Source organism: Aythya fuligula, chromosome Z (assembly GCF_009819795.1).
Source record: "Aythya fuligula isolate bAytFul2 chromosome Z, bAytFul2.pri, whole genome shotgun sequence".
Classification (NCBI taxonomy): domain Eukaryota; kingdom Metazoa; phylum Chordata; class Aves; order Anseriformes; family Anatidae; genus Aythya; species Aythya fuligula.
The window spans coordinates 27,212,071-27,229,842 of NC_045593.1; the positions used below are offsets into that span (position 1 = coordinate 27,212,071).

At 39.8% G+C, this 17,772-nt stretch overlaps 1 protein-coding gene across 6 annotated transcripts in view; it reads right to left on the bottom strand.

Moving 5' to 3' along the window:
- Positions 1-17,772, bottom strand: part of ARHGEF28 (Rho guanine nucleotide exchange factor 28) — a 127,990-nt gene that overhangs the window by 31,556 nt on the left and 78,662 nt on the right. For 5 of the 6 annotated variants that reach the window (XM_032205534.1, XM_032205530.1, XM_032205533.1 and 2 more), the window contains 18 exons: positions 17,069-17,264; positions 15,657-15,768; positions 13,565-13,645; positions 12,535-12,574; positions 12,176-12,299; positions 10,627-10,759; positions 10,214-10,269; positions 8,665-8,716; positions 8,074-8,221; positions 7,850-7,968; positions 6,118-6,258; positions 5,396-5,646; positions 4,358-4,480; positions 3,872-3,989; positions 2,712-2,966; positions 1,669-1,745; positions 792-970; positions 69-163 (listed from right to left, as the gene is read on the bottom strand). In XM_032205534.1, the coding sequence (XP_032061425.1) occupies positions 69-163; positions 792-970; positions 1,669-1,745; positions 2,712-2,966; positions 3,872-3,989; positions 4,358-4,480; positions 5,396-5,646; positions 6,118-6,258; positions 7,850-7,968; positions 8,074-8,221; positions 8,665-8,716; positions 10,214-10,269; positions 10,627-10,759; positions 12,176-12,299; positions 12,535-12,574; positions 13,565-13,645; positions 15,657-15,768; positions 17,069-17,264 (2,300 nt within the window). The remainder of the gene's footprint in view (positions 1-68; positions 164-791; positions 971-1,668; positions 1,746-2,711; positions 2,967-3,871; positions 3,990-4,357; positions 4,481-5,395; positions 5,647-6,117; positions 6,259-7,849; positions 7,969-8,073; positions 8,222-8,664; positions 8,717-10,213; positions 10,270-10,626; positions 10,760-12,175; positions 12,300-12,534; positions 12,575-13,564; positions 13,646-15,656; positions 15,769-17,068; positions 17,265-17,772) is intronic. The other variant, XM_032205531.1, reaches the window with a different exon arrangement.

The following is a 17,772-nucleotide window of genomic DNA, read 5'->3' on the forward strand; positions in this document are numbered from 1 at the left end:
AATGTTATTCCTTCATCCTAAACTCTCAGGACATGGGAGGTCTCAGAGTGGCAGGAAAGGTACCGCACCTTGATATTTCTGAATTCTGGATGCTTTGGCCTCAGCAATACGTCTGTCCTCATCAGATTCATTCATTTTTCTTCCCTTTTTTTCCTCTGGACATCTTTAGAGATGAAACAAATGTGGATAAAGCAAAATCTGAACATTTATAATTATCTTCAGTACAGCCTTGCATTCATAATAAATCGCACAACATCAACATCAACTTTTGCTCCAATCCAGCAGCATGCCATTTGCCTACTTCTTTAAAAAGCAGTAACTGGGTATGAACAATACTGAAGGATTCCTTTCAATCCTGATAAGGTTACATCATGCAGTGAGTGGGTGGCTGGCCCTCCTGCAGGTTTGCAGCTCCCACACGGAGCAATGCTTTCCCTGCCATTCCTAAGGAACTAATACCAAGGTGTAATTGGGGATTTATCCAGAATGGATGTATGGACACTTGCAGAACTCAAGAAAGCATCCAGTGCCAAAAGGAAAGGTGAGAGAAGCCTAAAATGACAGGTGAGGACATCTGATGGGGAGCAAGAAAGGTCTGTAGGTTCAGTGGTAAAACAGAAGAAAACGGGTAGTTTGGCAGAAGTGATGGTGAGGTTTTGGTGTTTGTGAACCCAGCCTCATAGGATAGATCCAGTGCAGTGCAGAAGAGAGAGCACGCTGCAACAAATACCCAAATGACCTCCTATCTGCTTTGGACTGCCAAGGTGAAAACCAAAAGCCTTTTTCTCTACCTTTCCACTGCATCTTGAATATGCCTCATCCAGCTGTTACGTTCCTCTTTGGAGCTGGTATGAATCTCATACATTTCAGGTCCTGAAGATGAAGCGCTGATCAGAAACATCCCCCTTTCTTCATTGGCTACTTCTCTTACTATGAGTTTCTGAAGACAGATAACTGAAGGCTTCCGGTCCTGGGGGAAACAGTCACAGTATATTAAAAAAAATAAATGGGTTTCTCATAAAATACCATACTTTTATAATAAGGCATATTTTTGAATTAACTGAACTAATTCTCCTACTGTTAAACTCAGCCTATGCATGTTCTCACCAAGTATATGGCTGCAAAAGATGAGTATTCAGACATCTTTTTAAACTATTTTTGTTAAATACCTTACAGTATTCACAAACAAGTAAAGCATTGTGTATGCGCTAAAAAATAAATCCCAGGGGATCAATGATACTGACACACTGTATTTATATAGTATTTATAATAAGTTTGGGAACTTCAGTCCATGACCTTTCATATATTTTATGCGTATTTACTACTACATTTGCAGTCAAATTATTCTTCTGTTTTGTTTAACAGAACCAGAAGTTAAAATTTATTTTAGATAATTGAAAGAGCCTGCTCTGCTTCCCATCCTCATAACCACATGAGGCACATCGCTAAACATCATTCTGTTGTTTTATCCTTCTTCTTCCCCGAGATTTCTTAATTTTGAAAATAAACCACGTTTTCCATATACTGGTACATTACCGTTCTGAATATACTACCAGGATTAAAGAAATAAAACAATATTTGAGAATAACCTAGAAAGGGTCCTCACATTTGAGAAATACACAAACAAAAATGTAATGTATATATTCAAAAGTCTGGTAATATACTTACAACAGCTGCAAAGATGTATTTTTGATCTTTTTCTTGTAAGAACAGCAGCACATCAGTTAGAAGCAGAGCTAAGGTGTCTTAAAATGAGAAAAGTAAAAGATTTTTTTTAATGAAGGGTTATACTTAACACTATACTTAATTTCTTCTTTTATACTTTAAAAAGGAAGAAATCCTGTTCAATAAGTCTCCCACATAATCCTACAGTAAACTAAACAGGAAATAGCTGGATTGCCCTATGGTCTGCACAAAGCAACTGCAAGACATCACTTTGTGCCTCCTGGGAAAGACCCCACTTTCTACTATTCACCCTCCTGCAGCACAGTGCTGGAGCACTGTCCCATGGAAAGCAGAAACCCTCACTCAAACATGCCCCCACATTTCCCAGGCCACTGACAGGCAACCTGGCAAAGAACAACTCACACAAATTTTGTTTTGCCTGTAGCAGCACAGTATGAAAGCATTTCTGGAGTAATAGTGAGGAGATAGCTTTATAAATCTTACAACAAATACTAGTAAGTTTAAAAAAAAGACAATCCCAACATATGATTAAAGTGAAAATCAGACTGTGAACTTGAATGTAAAAACTGGGCTCTGGCCATATTTGCCCTCATGTTTTCTTTTTCACTGTCTGTGTACCAGTACCACTGAAGAACCGCATGTAATTTTAATGCCTTATTTTCAGTAGTCAATGCTGTGAAGAATATAAATATGTAAGTCAAGAAGCTACTTCACGGGATGAAGCTGCAAACTGTGGGAACTAAAAGAAGTGTCTGGAAGAAAAAATGCAACTAATAGTAGAATGTACAAAATTTACAGTTTCCCAGGCACTGTAGGCAAACTTGTCATTTTAAATATACAGGGGATTACCTATAAAACATGACAGCTTTTGGAACTATTCTTCCAACAATATTCTCACTACCATTCACCCAAAAATCTGTGTTTGCAATGCAGTGTAACAAAGTACTTTCATTCTTAAACCAAACAATCTTTATATGTTACTTGCAAATAAAGAGTTGGAGGACTTTACTGCTAGGATGCAATACCTTTGAAACGACCTGTAGCTGTTTTCCAGTACACTAAACCTTCATGAAGAAGTATATTCTCTTTTCTCAGTAAGTCTTGCTTCCTAAAAACATAGCCGCTCTTCAGCTTTGTGTATGTTTTGTTGTCAGTCCGACTGAGAATTTCCAACAGCTTTTGCTTTTTCTCATATTCATTAACTTTTAAATCTACTGCGGCAATTATGTCCTTAATTAAATGAAGGGCTTTGCACAGGTCTTTATGTTCTTCTGTTCCTTCTGTAGGAAACAAAAAATAAACAAACTGATAATAGCTGACATATTCAATAGAAAGTATTATTCCTTACTTTCTTGGAACTAATCAACATGATGCAAGGCTTAAATTGATAAATATGTCATTTTAACTTGAACACAGTAATCAACTTACTAGAAATACTAGAGATATCTGCCTTTGGTTTGCCTGTTAAAAGATGACGGGTACCTCAGATTTATTCATCAGTCAAAACTAAACATTGAATATTTCTGACATATTTATGAGCTGTTAGCATCTCTTTTTTTTTTTTTTTTTTTTTTTTAACTAAGTTAAATCATATATTACTCTTCTGGTTAAGAGTTAAAAAGAAATTAAAATAGGATTTCAGGGATTTCAAAGACAGTTTCCAAGGAAATTTTGCAACTTTCTGCAATATAGAAATATTGTATAAAAACTTTCTGCAATATTCACTTATTACCCATTTTGAGGGTAATATCTGTAAGCTTCTAGCATTTCTAACATATTCTACAAAACTGCAGGGTTATTCAAACTTTTGTTTGAAAAGCCGAACAATAATTTGCCTAATTTTACAAGATCCTTCACTGTATCTCATTTTGAAGAACATGCACATACTTGCCTGAATTAATTCACATCCTCTATTCAAGATCTTTTGCTAAAACATGTTCTACTGGACTTCTAGGACTTACCTCACTGGAATCCTGGAAATTTTCACATCCTAGCTTTGGCAAAGACTATGTATACTAGACACACACTTTAGGTGATATTTGCCTGAACAGTAGTTACTTACATTGCTGTGTTTCTCTACAGAACAGTGAATTTCATTCTTTGTATAAATTGTATCAGTGCATATTCCTTACATTAGAAATGCACTATGATTACAGATGTGAAGCAACACTCAGCTTTTATTCACCTTTTGTGTACAGCAATATCCTTTCAACCAGAACAGGGTATTTGGTGATTCGCTGAGTGACAAGCAGAATGCACTCAGGGATTCCTCGGCGTCGTGCCAACAGGTTGCTGTTCCTCAGCTGTACAGACACAAATACATACCTTAAGTAGTAAATGCTTATCAAAGCACCAACTGACTAATAAGAAATATGATCTCAACATGCTAGACTAAACTGAAATGAAATGCTGGGTTACCTGAACCATCCCCAAGGAAGATTTGTTGCCCTGAGGGATGAGGTATGCTACAACAGAAACATGTATGTGATATATACTGAATGCCAAAGCTTTCATACATTTGAAAGAAAACTGTAATTTATTAGCTCACTCATTAAGAATGAAAAAAACTTGACATTTTTATTGACTACTAAAAGAGAGATACTGAATATAACTTTGATCCTTAAATTTTAAATAAAGGCTACATAGGGATCACATTCATGTGGAAACATACCTTGATAAAATTGTGAAATTTCTTGTTTTGCTGCAACTCTTTGAAGAGACTAACAGCTTCTTTCTGATGGCTGCAAAATTCCCCATATATTTTCTTCATTTTGGTTGCATTTTCCTCTGAAAACTGAAGAAATTAATAATTAAATCATGCTCAACATCGCAACTAACATAAAAGTATATACCAAGGATTAATATATTCTGTACATACTCAGAACCTCTAACTTCTATGCTACTTGTTTGTCAAGTTCTCTGAATGTCACTAACAGGGTCTGTCACCACAGAACAAAAAATGGGCTAGCCATTTTAGGAGTAAGGAGAGGAAGGTAAGCTGTAGAGGGCACAAGTGTGACAATCCTGCAAATAATGGCTAGACCAACTAGTATAACACTGCTTCCTTTGCAAACGTGATCCCTTTGAGGCTTATTTGCATTCATCTGATCTCCCCATCACTTATAAAACAGATATCAATAGTTCAGCTTCTTTAGTTCAGCAGGGTGAGAACTGACTGCCAAAAGGTGAAAAGCTGCACTCATTGCAAGGAACCAAACTGCTGGCAGCAAGCAAGCAGAGTTAGCTAGCAGTACTACAGCTACCATAAGCACATGTGACGACCCCTCCTCTAATGAGCAGCAACCCAAGATACACCACACCAGACCACTTTATGAAATGAAGAAATGAAAGGATAGTTTGTTTTCCATGATCAATTATTCACACTTCTGCCTAGCTGTTAACAAAATGAACTCATTGCTACTGTTTGAGCAATCCATGGGAGCAGCTTTTTATCATGAACAGAATCTCAAATTCATCACTTTCTTTGTCACTTGTACCATGCATGTACAAGTTCGTCCACCTGTTATCAGTTACCTGTCAGTAATTATTTTCTCTCATTGCTATTTCACCCTGCCATAACCTTAAGGGGACATTGAATTTAATAAGGCAACATTAGCCCTCTTCTCATCCCCAAAAAAAGTTTCAAACTCAGTAAATTGTATTTGAGAACCCTGACTATGTGAAGGATTAACAGAGCTGATGTCTCTACCTGTTGCACAAGGATGTCTCCAATTCTACTGATTACAAAATTACGGTCATTCCCCACTTCACATGATTCCTGCCGTCTCTCTCTCATTCTGAAGAAGAATTGCTTGTGGATCTCCAGTAGCTCATCTAAGCAGGGGAATATCTTATTCACTGTGTTGTGGTCCAGCTGTAGTTCTTCTTTCATTCCCTTCCTGAATATTTCAGACATAATGAACAGGGTATGGATGTGATGCACTTCTGTTTGCACCAGCTCTGCGGCATAAAAGAAAACAGCTTAGTGTAGTAATCACCTGAACATTTTAGACACCTTCTGTGATATGTTATATTATATATCATATATCGCACATAATCAATTTTCCTTTGTGAGCCTCAAACCTAATAGATTATGCCAGTGAGAAGACTTAATATATTGAGCTCTAATGCAGCTTTCTCAGTTGTACCCCACTGAGCATGCTAGGATAGCAACTGATTAAAATGGGAACTGGATGAGGTCTCTTCCAACCTCAACCATCCTGTGAACAGGGTAGGCATGTCTTTGGTAAACAGTACGCTCCTACATTTCCTTAGCTCTAGAATAAATCATAATCTGTGACAAAAATGTTCTTTGAGCCTTATTATTCTAAATTGAGCCATTCATTCTTCCAGACATAAAACGTCAGGTTCCCTAGTGCATTTTCTACACCCAGTTGTTTCCAAACTTACACGAAGCTTTGATATACTGACCAAAAATGACGTCCTGCCTCTTGATGACATCCTTTTCTTGTTTGTGATAGAATGCTGGGTCCACAACAAGACTCCAGGACTCCGCTTCAAACTCTCTTGCATCTGAGCTGAGGTCAGTCCACTGAGACGAATCCACATACTCTGTGGGAAAATGTGTATCTCATATATACCAGCTGTATGAATGTTAAGGGACACTCCTTTGCACACACACATCTATTTGTAAATAAAGGAGACAAATCATCAAATCATAGGAATTAACTTTAAGCAACTTCTGCAAATGCTGGCAATTGGTTTTATAACAGAAATGCTTGCCAGATGTCAATAGCATTACTGTAGTATTGAAATGCAAATGTGACAGCAGGGGAGAAGAACAAACAAACAAAATCTTCTCAGATTAAATCCTTTTACCCTTTTTCACTTGAAGAAACCTTTCAAATTTAAAAATAAAATCCATCATTTTCGAAAGTATCTGTGATTTTGGAGGATCACTATTCATTTTGCAGATGTCCTGCATAGCATATCCACACTACCTTTTGTGAAAGGATTCCCTTCATCTTTGAAATTTAGCCTCTCACCTACCTACAGAAAATGCCTATATCTGTTCACCTCACAAGGATGTGTATCCATTTTGGAGGGCAGTTTACCAGTGGGAGATAAGATTTGGAATCATAGAATGACTGAGGTTGGAAGAGACCTCTGAATACCATCAAGTCCAACCCCCTGCCGAGTAGGATCACCTAGAGCACACTGCACAGACATCCAGAGAGGTTTTGAACATCTCCAGAGGAGACTCAACAACCTCTCTGGGCAACCTGAGCCAGTGCTCTGTCACCCTCTCAGTAAAGAAATGCCCTCTCATATTCAGCCAGAACCTCCTTTGCTTCAGTTTGAGCCCATTGCCTCTTGTCCGGTCACTGGGCACAACAGAAAAGAGACTGGCTCCATCCGCTCAACACCCTTCCCTCAAATATTTATACTCATTGATGAGGCCTCCCCTCAGCCTTCTCTTTTCCAGGCTAAACAGGCCCAGTTCTCTCAGCCTGTCCTCATATGACAACTGTTCCAGTCCTCTCATCATCTTCATAGCCCTCCTCTGAACTCGATCCAGTAGCTCCATGTCCTTCTTGTACTGGGGAGCCCAGAACTGGACACAATACTCCAGGTGTGGCCTCACCAGGGCTGAGTAAAGGGGAAGATCACCTCCCTCAGCCTGCTGGAAACACTCTTCCAAATATACCCCAGGATACCATTGGCCTTCTAGGCCACAAGGGCAAGACTGGAGGCTACTGGGGAAACAGAAGGGATGTAGGTTTATATTTTCCAATGTATGTTGACAATAGAAACAATTAGGTGAGTGCAGAAAGAAAGTATATTTTTTCTGCAAGGATGCCAAATATATTTACCCTATTTTTTTCCAGTAGCCACACCATACAAAAATATTCTAAAAGTTTTCAAAGATTTAGTTACCAGGAAGAAAGAAAAAGCTATATTTTAAGACTATTGTGTCTGATTGTATCACTTTAATGAAGGACTCGGTTTTAACTAGCAAAAATAGGTTGCTCGTCTTTTATAAGCACCTTCCTGTATCAACTAATTATATAGGAATAATGATAATAATTAAGTGATATTAAAATAATAATAAATAATATTAAAGTAATTAATTAAAAATAATGACTTATTTTGCTCTTTGAATATAGGTTATAAAAGGCAACATTTGTATAATACTTCTCACCTTCCATCATAAATGTATCTGTTGAAGAAAAGGTCCCTAATGCCTGTAACATCTCCTCAGAACGCGACTTGGACCTCCAGGTACTAGTCTCAGAGTCTTCCTCAGGAAATGGCATAGATCTTCCATAGCAGGGGAAAAGGAAAAAAAAAAAAATTAATGGATGCAATTTTCCCAGAAATGCTGAATGATATATTTAGCAAAGAATCTTGGTGGCTACCCTCTACCTTTCAGAACTGGCACTGGGAACACTTTTGGACAATAAGTGGGACTGTGGCAAGGCTTCCCTCCACCCAGCAGACAGTCCAATAGGCACAGAGGAAGAAGGACGCACAGAGAACAGCACAGGCTGTGGAATATCTCCAAGCCGTGAATCTATGAAGCAAAGCACAAAATAGCATTTTGAAAATGTATAGCATATATTAATAACATAGTTAAACTAAAATGCTCTCTGGTTTTCTTGTAGACCCATACCAGGTACCAGGAATGTCCTCCCAAACATGGTGCAAGACTGTAATATTCTACCACAGAATATAAAGAAAAGTCTCCCAGCAAAGTAGAATAGCTCCAGTGTGGTTACTATTGATAAGAAAACAATATCTAATCATACATGCTCTCACATTGCAACCTGAACACCAGAAGACCCAAATATCTATGCATATGGTGAGTGACAAAAGCACAAGACAGAACTAGCTACTTCTGATTTCCATTCCCATGAATGATGAAGGACAGTTTCTGTTGTCATTCCCCTGATTTTTTCAAAGAGGCTTAACTTTGAAGTGCCACGTTTACACATCTTAGCCTACAAAAATACTTACTTGCTACACCAGCTTGGGGCTTGCTTTTGTTATGGTACCTCTCCTGGGATTTCTGAAAAAGAATTATTTTTGAAATAACAATGAAATCACAGCAGACAGATAACTAAATAGTCAAGTTAGTAATTCACTTACATATAACATCACACAAAAGGGCTTCAAGAAAATGGTCCTAAATGATGTTCCTAATTTCAAAAAATATCAAATAAACCTAAGTCAAAATAAAACGTTATTTGTACTACAATACAAAACTGAATCTATTTATACCAAAGAGAATTACTGAGCTACTATAAGCTGCTTTTTATGTATCAATATTGCCATGAAGGCTGCAAGAAAAGGAGATCATCTTCAGGGCTTTATATTCAAATATACTTGAAATACTTGTGGCAGGATACTGCCTGAGGAAGTCTGGGCTAGGTGTCAAGAGGCAGAATCAACCATCCTTCCAAAATGTGCTTTGCAAAACCTGTCATGAAAGGCTGTTGTGCTTAGACATGTATTTCACCTGAGGTGGTTCAGTGAATGTTTTCTGTATCTCATTCTTGTTGAGATGAGTCAACAAGAATGGTGCGGAAAGGCTCTTGTCTCCTCTTGACAAATAACCTATCAGTCCCAATAAATAAAATTGCCAGTTCAGCTCTCCTAGTGTCCTCTAGTTGGCCAGAAATGTGTGCTATAACATGAGAGCTATAAACAAAAAAAATAAAAATACCTGTTTTACATCCAGTTTAAGCCTTGTTTACCCTGAAGACTCTGTGTGGAAATATTCTTCCTGCAAGCCACCATGATGCAAAACCCAGCTACACCAGAAAGACACACTCCAGTGATTTGAAGAATGACCTGCATCACTGTGGCATACTTCTTTGCTAGACCCGTTTTATTCCATGCGGGCAATGACCTTACACATCTATTTTTGAAAGTGACATATTTCTTATGATAACTTCACCATATCTGCACACCTACTTAAAGGGAAGCAGCCTGTATATTTTCTAGCCCTGATTTTGCTCTGTCTGCAGTGGCAGCTGAACGCTGGGGGCGAGTGCCTAGACAGGCTGTGGAGTCTCCTCCATGAGAGATTTTCCAGAGCACATCAGAAAAACATCTGCCAAAATTGTTAGCTAAAGGTCAGCTTGCCCCAGAGTAACAAGATGGACTAGGTCACCTCCTGAAGTCCCCACTGCTTTCCATTATTACACACATGTAGGACCCCATTTCTGCAAAAGGGATGTCCATGACTTTGGGCAGCCTTTCTTTTTAATCCCTTTGTGTACCCTCCAGGCACACCGTTTTCCAACTTGCCCTTGCAGTTCTTAAAAAATACAAATAACACTTTAAACTTATTTTTGACCCTCTTCTAGAAATTCTGGTTCAAGCACAGAGCTTGCTGTGTTGTTCACATTAGACAGTTTAATGCCCTTGTAACGCTTTGCATACATATATAGCATTAGGTCTGCAAAGGCTTCCAGTGCTTTCTGGTTTTTCTTCACTTTGTTTCTAAACCCCTTGGAAACCAAATATTCTCTAAAGAGAACAGTGTGGTGTAGGAAGTTACCTTGGTGCAAACAGGAGCACACTCCTTACAGCTTTTATGGACAATCATGTTGCAATCTGAAAGAGAAGGTACATTTCAAAGCCTGATCCTGAACAGGGTCCTCAGCCTGCAGATGATGTTATTCTGAGGCTTCATCACTTTTCCTCGTTCAGATCCCCTTACTAAAGTATACTTGAGGCTGCTGTGATGCTACAGCTGGAAGAAGTCTCTGCCTGGAGATGACTGTGGTCCCTTCTGAAGTTTTCATCTGCTGTCCTTACCCCCTTCTCCCCTGCCAACCTCAGCCCACTACATGAAGTAGGTACTTCCAAATCTAGGCAAGGTTTCTTTTTGACATAAAACACTGAACCAGGATCTCCAAAGCAGGTTTCAGAGCACTGCAAATTCACACACAAAAGCTAGCAACTACTTACAAGAGCACTGAAGGGACTCCTTTCCTAGGAGAGCCTTTTCGCAGGCCATACATGGCATAACTCCTGAGAAAGTCCCATTTATAAAATTATGTCTGTTCAGTTTCTCTTTATCTTTGGTATCTTTAGTTTTTGTCTTCATCCCCAACAGCACAGACAAGAAAAAAAAAAAAGGGGGGGGGGGAGAACATTAGGAAAGAAGATAAAATGATTCAACCTTAGAAACACTACAGCATTCTCTTAAGAGCAAAGGATCTTAAAGCATTCATTCCTTGTTCTGGAAGACTTATAATACTATAATATATTATTACATCTGACATTGTTAAAGTTCTAAAACGATGAAGGCATTAATTTCACTGGCAGCTAGGCGAGAAAGCATTAACACAAGGAAGACTGGCATTTAAAAACCTGCAAAAAAGAAAGGGCCAGGAAACAAAATTTAAGAAGTCTTATTGACTTGCCACATACAAAAAATATTTTTGTTTGTTTGTTTGTTTGCATCTTCTTGAGGAGTACAGGCAAACTCATGCCTGTGCAGTTAAAGCTGCATTCACATAATCTTATGCAAACTGTCTTCAAATATTAAATGACATCGGAAATAACCTATTTTCAATAAGTGTTAATGGATTTAATAATTTTTGACTATTTTTACAGTACTTCTGTTGGTGTGAGCATACATTCCTCTGAGCACTTCTGGTAGTCATGCTTTAGGAGACCACACAGAAACACATTCATGTATGGCTGCTGGACTGGACATATGTGTTCAGAGCCAGCTCTGCCTCATGGGAAGATCTCACCCCAGCAGTAGTTTGCTAACCATCTTCATACCCACATATGTTAGGATATCCTGGGGCACAGCAGTGTGCATTAGAAAGCCTGCAAAATTGCTGAAACAACCCACAGGCCAAATCCACCCCTCAATCTTTTAATTGATGCCATTCATCTACACTTCAGGTGTCTCAAGATTAAACCACAAACATTGTCATCTACCTTTCATAACACGTATGTTTGACCAAACAGGCCTTGAATCTGCACCTCTTTAATGCTAAGCAGCATTTACTCATACAAGAAGTACCATTAACTTCAAATAAAGGAAATTCAACTGATTAAGTGCCCACGTACAATGACTAAGTGCCCATGCTACAGACTTGAGCACTTATTGAGAATGATTACAAGAACAGGAATATATCTTTTAATTTTATTTAGCAGAGAAAATTATTTCTTAAAGGTATTTCTAAAGACATTTCAACTTTGGCTAAACAGTAAAATGAAATTATTGATAACATTGAAAAATGGCACCGGCACCAGTTGATGTTGTTTTGCTAATGCTATCATTTAAAAGGAAAGCTGTTTTTCTAATATGAAGGCCTTTTGAGGGTATTCTGCATAAGTTTTAAAATTACAAGATAAAGACTGATGTTTCTTCCTATTACATGTTTTTTGCAATAAAGAACAAGCTATGTCTACATAAAAATTTAGATTCTCATCTACAATTAATTTAATCACAGTGACATAATTATAGATAATAATATAGACATAAATCTCAAATTACCTTGCACTTATTCCGCGAGCTAGTCATTCTGTTCATTAGAAAGCTGAAAGTCCGACTCACTTTACATTTTTCAGGCTCTGCTTTTGAAGGAACAATATACTTATCCCATTCCTCCTCCTGAATCCTAGAAACACAGACCAGCAAAAACAACTCATCCCAGTGGGAAACAGAGCAGAACCTAGATGGGGGTTGCTTCGTCTGACATTTACAGCTACAGTGTTTAATTCTGGTTTTAGTTCTCATTATTACAAAGATGATAAACACTATTTATTTTTTCCCCGCTCGGCTCCCTAGGTGGCAGCACGCTTGCACAGACCCGCTCCCGGCTCCTGGGGACCCGTGCCCGACGAGCATCCTACCTTTTCTCCCGGGAGTGCTCGGGCAGGCTGTACGCTCGCTCTGCAAGACACAAGCAGGTAACCAACATCAGGCTGGGAAGACACCACGTTTACGGGAAACACGCGACCTCCACCGGGCCGTAAGCTTGTCATTAAGCGCTTGCAATGTCATTTTAAAATTAGGGAAGCAAAAACAAATAGGTACATTAGAAGCAGCTTTTTCTAGGGTAACGCCACTGCTGACTGGGCTGCGGTTAGCTGGTGGAACCTGATAGAACTGAGATAGACAGGTATCAGCAAATGCCAGCCTCTACAAACAGTCTTAAGAAAAAATAAAAAATATATTTTTCTTCTTAACAACCCAGACTTGAATGATTCATACTCCATTTTGCTTTTTAGCAGATCTGTCATAATATATCTTCATGATATTCTTCTAACATTCACAATTGCCTGTTTAATGCAGCTTTATCTAGAACACTATTAAAAAAACAAAAAACAAAACAAAAAAAAAAAACCACCTTTTCCTAAAGAGGAACAGTACTAGCCTATGTACTGCACAGACCATGTCACTTTTTAAACGTTTACACCCTGGAAAGAGTGGAGAGGTCTCAAGGAGACACTTTTCAGCTAACTACCTAGAAAACAAAAATAAATAAGTAGATAGATAGATAGGTAAGCTGGGTTGTTTTGATAAATTAGAATTTCCTCTACTATTTCCATATGAGAAGTAATTTAGTTTTGCAGAGATTACTTGAAAAGTATCAGAAAGATACTTAAACAGCTAACCTGAAGCATCAGACTGTGCCATGTTTAAGGTTAGATACAAACTTAAACATGCTCCACAGAATCAGCACGTCTTCAGACAAACATGTAGTTCAGGTTAGCGAGAGCCAGAGTCAAAGAAGCAGCGAGACCAAAACAGCATCTCAGTTAGCTGCCAAACAAAACCTGTGCAGCAGGATGCTTTCTGAAGACACGAAGACCATGGTGCCCAAGGAAGATGAAGGCAGCTTCATGCAAAACAGCGCTGTGGGGTTGTCGTGGTACTTACTACAGGGGTGGAGCAGAGACACTGACTTAGAGAGTGTAAGAGCCTGAAGGAGGGATCGACCACTGTTCATGAGCACACCATCTACAGAGCAGGGACAAATCCTTTACTGTTATGGCCTGGTAATACCTTCTTGAATAAAAACAGGCAGCTGTTTTAAACCTGAGCATATCAAAAAGCTTCCCTCAGAAATAGATGGGGATTTCCCATTTTTTCATCATATTTGGTGTGAGAAAGACCAGCCTGTTGCCATCGTGCATTCCTCTCTTTGGCTTACACCTTATTGACATGTACAGGGTCAGCAGTGCCTCCCTCTGGCACAGCCAGGCCCTGAGTGAGATGCCTCATGAGCTGGCAGCTGGGCAGAAGGGGCAGGTTTCCAGCAGGCAGACACCCAAATGGACCTAGACACAGCCCCTCTGTAGCCTGCAGAGTCCAGGATGTCCTCTCATCCACGGCCCTTGCTCCCAGCAGTTGGTGAGTGCAGAGCACACTACATCTGCAGTGTGGGCTGCAGAGCAGCTTTTTTCCAAAGGAGAAGGAGAAGGAGAAGGAGAAGGAGAAGGAGAAGGAGAAGGAGAAGGAGAAGGAGAAGGAGAAGGAGAAGGAGAAGGAGAAGGAGAAGGAGAAGGAGAAGGAGAAGGAGAAGGAGAAGGAGAAGGAGAAGGAGAAGGAGAAGGAGAAGGAGAAGGAGAAGGAGAAGGAGAAGGAGAAGGAGAAGGAGAAGGAGAAGGAGAAGGAGAAGGAGAAGGAGAAGGAGAAGGAGAAGGAGAAGGAGAAGGAGAAGGAGAAGGAGAAGGAGAAGGAGAAGGAGAAGGAGAAGGAGAAGGAGAAGGAGAAGGAGAAGGAGAAGGAGAAGGAGAAGGAGAAGGAGAAGGAGGAGAAGGAGAAGGAGAAGGAGGAGAAGGAGAAGGAGAAGGAGGAGAAGGAGAAGGAGAAGGAGGAGAAGGAGAAGGAGAAGGAGAAGGTTTCCAACAACACAGGGAAATGTCTAGCACTGACAGTCCTAGGGGGAAGGGAGGAGAGAATGGACAGGATGTGGGCTCAAGCCCAGATCAGGTTGGAGTAGGTAAGGGTGTCTGGATGAAACTTAATGTTCTGTGACACCAACGGTCCCTTTGGCAACAAGGTCAAAGGTTTTAACTCTAAGCACACACATTACAAGGTTCTGCTTATCAGCCATCCTCTGCTTCTGTGACATACTTCATTTATTTCCTTCTGCCTTGCATTTTCAAAGACTTTTCACTAATCTGTAGGATACGAATGGTTGCAAATACATAAGCGGCGTGACAAAATGCAGCACAACTACATGCTGCAGCACACAGTACTCATTTCAAGGGGACATAAAATCTTACTCAGAATAAAGCATGTTAGAAACAATTTGTAAGACATTACAGGTTAAGCAGAAAAGTCATTTTGACAACACCGGAATAGAATGTGATGTTCTTACAGAATTTTTCCGTGGGAAAACACCTGTTCACTCATAAATCTGACAGCTCAATCTGATCAGAAACAGGCTGAGCCCAACCCTCAGCTTGAACAGCATGCAGATGTCATACGCATGAATCCCCACCAAGACACCTCCAACTTTGTTTGAAGGAGAGGGTGGGTTCTGATTATGAAAAAGACCACAAAGCCAACAATTTTAGAGATTCGCCAGGATCTAAGTGAAACTGGGGCCACTCGCCTTCTCCGACTCTGCTTCCGCATCATCTTTAGCCTTCTTTCAGTCTCTGTTGGGCACACAGCAGGAGGTTAGGATAAGGCTCTTTGGAAAAGAAGATTAGTGTCTACATTACCTTTTCTGACTAATGGTCTCGCTGTCCCAGTTCACATGTCCTCCTAAGAATCTGCTGCTGTATTGGGGGACAGCATGAGGAGGTAGTACATGGGAGAAAAGCAAGGGAAGATGGTACAGGAACCTGAGGGCAACTAAACCCTTCATTCACGGGCACTAGTGAGGTCTATGAGTGCATGGACCTTGTGCACACAGGTACTGAGGGGACACAACGGGCCTGAGTAAAGACATCAGCACTGGGTCTGAAGCAGGCAAACATGGGTGCAGATGAAAAGCAAGAGCAGAGCTGGCACTGACCTTCATTTGAATCACCAACTGTGAAGTCCTGAGGAATGTAAGGTCTTCCTAATACATCTTTTGGTGAGGAGCAGGAATAGGAGCGTGACCGAATTCCAGAAAGTGAGCATTCCTACAACAAATTGCAGCAAATGAGAACCTGTATCGGTTTGAAATTTGCCAGCAACGGAACCAAAATAAATCAGTGGCAACATTTCTAAAAGAGACAGTTGACCACACACATATATTTACTTGGCTTCATTAAAGTCTTAAATTCAAGTACAGGTTTTGTCTACTTTGAATTCTTAAAAGAGCCTGCCATACTTCTGTCATAAGAAATTCTGGTATATTTCAGGAAATGTTTTCTGGGTGCAGGTTAGACTAAGAGGAAGCTTACATTTTTCTCGTTTGGTGGCAAGCACCATCCAGTGTTGTGCACCATTACATCTATCTGATGACCAAGTTATGGTTTTTTCCTATGGGAACCACTAATTCTTTGTGGTTTAATACCATAAGAACATATCATATAGACTAACACCCTGTCCTGGTAAGTAGTGATAAGTCTCAAAAGAAAGCAGTTAGCTTCTTTCTCCTTTTCTCCCGTACTTTTTTGATTGTGCTTGAAAAAACATTCTGATCCCCAACTATGTCAATGATATGGCTTGAAAGGAACCCCCTCTGATTTTTGATGCATCATTTAAATTTCAAGACAGGCTATTCCTAAACTGCTTATACTGCTTTTAAAAGTCTCCCTAACAGAATTCAGCTCTTGCTGGACTTCTTTTCTCCCTTCAAGTAATTATTTACTGAAGGTCAGATAAAACTACAGTTTCACAAGTAGCCTGCCTAATAAAATATAAAGAATCTCTATGAATATAGAATAACTCTGTATATGTGTCAGATATTGACAGAAATGGCACCAAGGTCTAATGAAAACAAATGTAGCCAGAATGCTTTAGGAAACTGTAACCTGGAGGACAGATCTGCACTGGTCGTTGTACAAAACCCAGCTGACCCTCCATGAGTCTAGGAATTGTTTTATGGTAGGCAGCAGACTGGATTTATTCTTTACAAAGCTGTTACCCTTTCACATAACTACAGCTGGTTAAACATTTTCTAACTCAATATATTTTGGTTGGAAAATGCTTATTCACTGAACCTGATCTATTTCCTCTGAAACAGTTCTGATAAATGATGCTTTTCCAAAGGTGAAGGCAGTCTCTGGTGACCCTTTCCCTGTGCTGCTGACAAACCTGGCCACAACCATGGAGCCCCTGCTCCACATCCCTGCCCATGCTGTTCTCTGGAGAGACTAGCAGCTGTGACGTCCACCTCGGAAGTGAATTTTCACTTTCAGATTTCAGGAGTTGCTTGTATGTTTTCAGTGACTAACTTAAAAGGATGACAATCCACATCAAAACAGTATCACATACCTTGGTTTGCAGACTGGTGGATAAGGAAAGCAATTCTGTCTGGTTGATATTAAAATCACTGCTCATCTCAGAAGAGTCTAATCCATCTCTGCTGCAAGCCTTCACATCTGAAGGTCCGAGGGGAAGGGAGGAAATGTGGGGTCTGTCCAAAACACCATCATTTCCTCTGTCTACTTCAAGGTCATCAAGGCTTGAACTGAAGCAGACAACAAAGTCTTTAAGTCTCATGGATTTTATGAATCAGTCTCAACCTTAATGCCACAAAGCAATGATACGTCTGCATACTCTGATAAATGACAACCCAAGTCACACTCTTGAGTACCCTCACATTTTTCCCATCACCTGGTCACTTTGCACAGGACTTATCTGACCTAACCCAGTGGATCTGCAGTACAGATATTTGCATTGTCCAAGTCACCCAGATTCCCACCACATTTAGCCACCTCTGGAGAATGATATTCAGAACCATGATAGTTATCTCCCTTAAAAGGAGATATTTTGTTCCACACAAGTACCTGCCAATCTACATAAACAATAAAGAGAACCAAGACAACTAGCTCAGATCTCAGCAGGAAGATACATAGATGTGTGGATTTTGCTGTGTGCCTATGTGCGCATGTGTGTTTATGTAAACCATACCATGCGGCTACTCACAGAAGTCTTTTCTACACCTGTGAATTGATGGGGGATGGAAAAGAAAACAG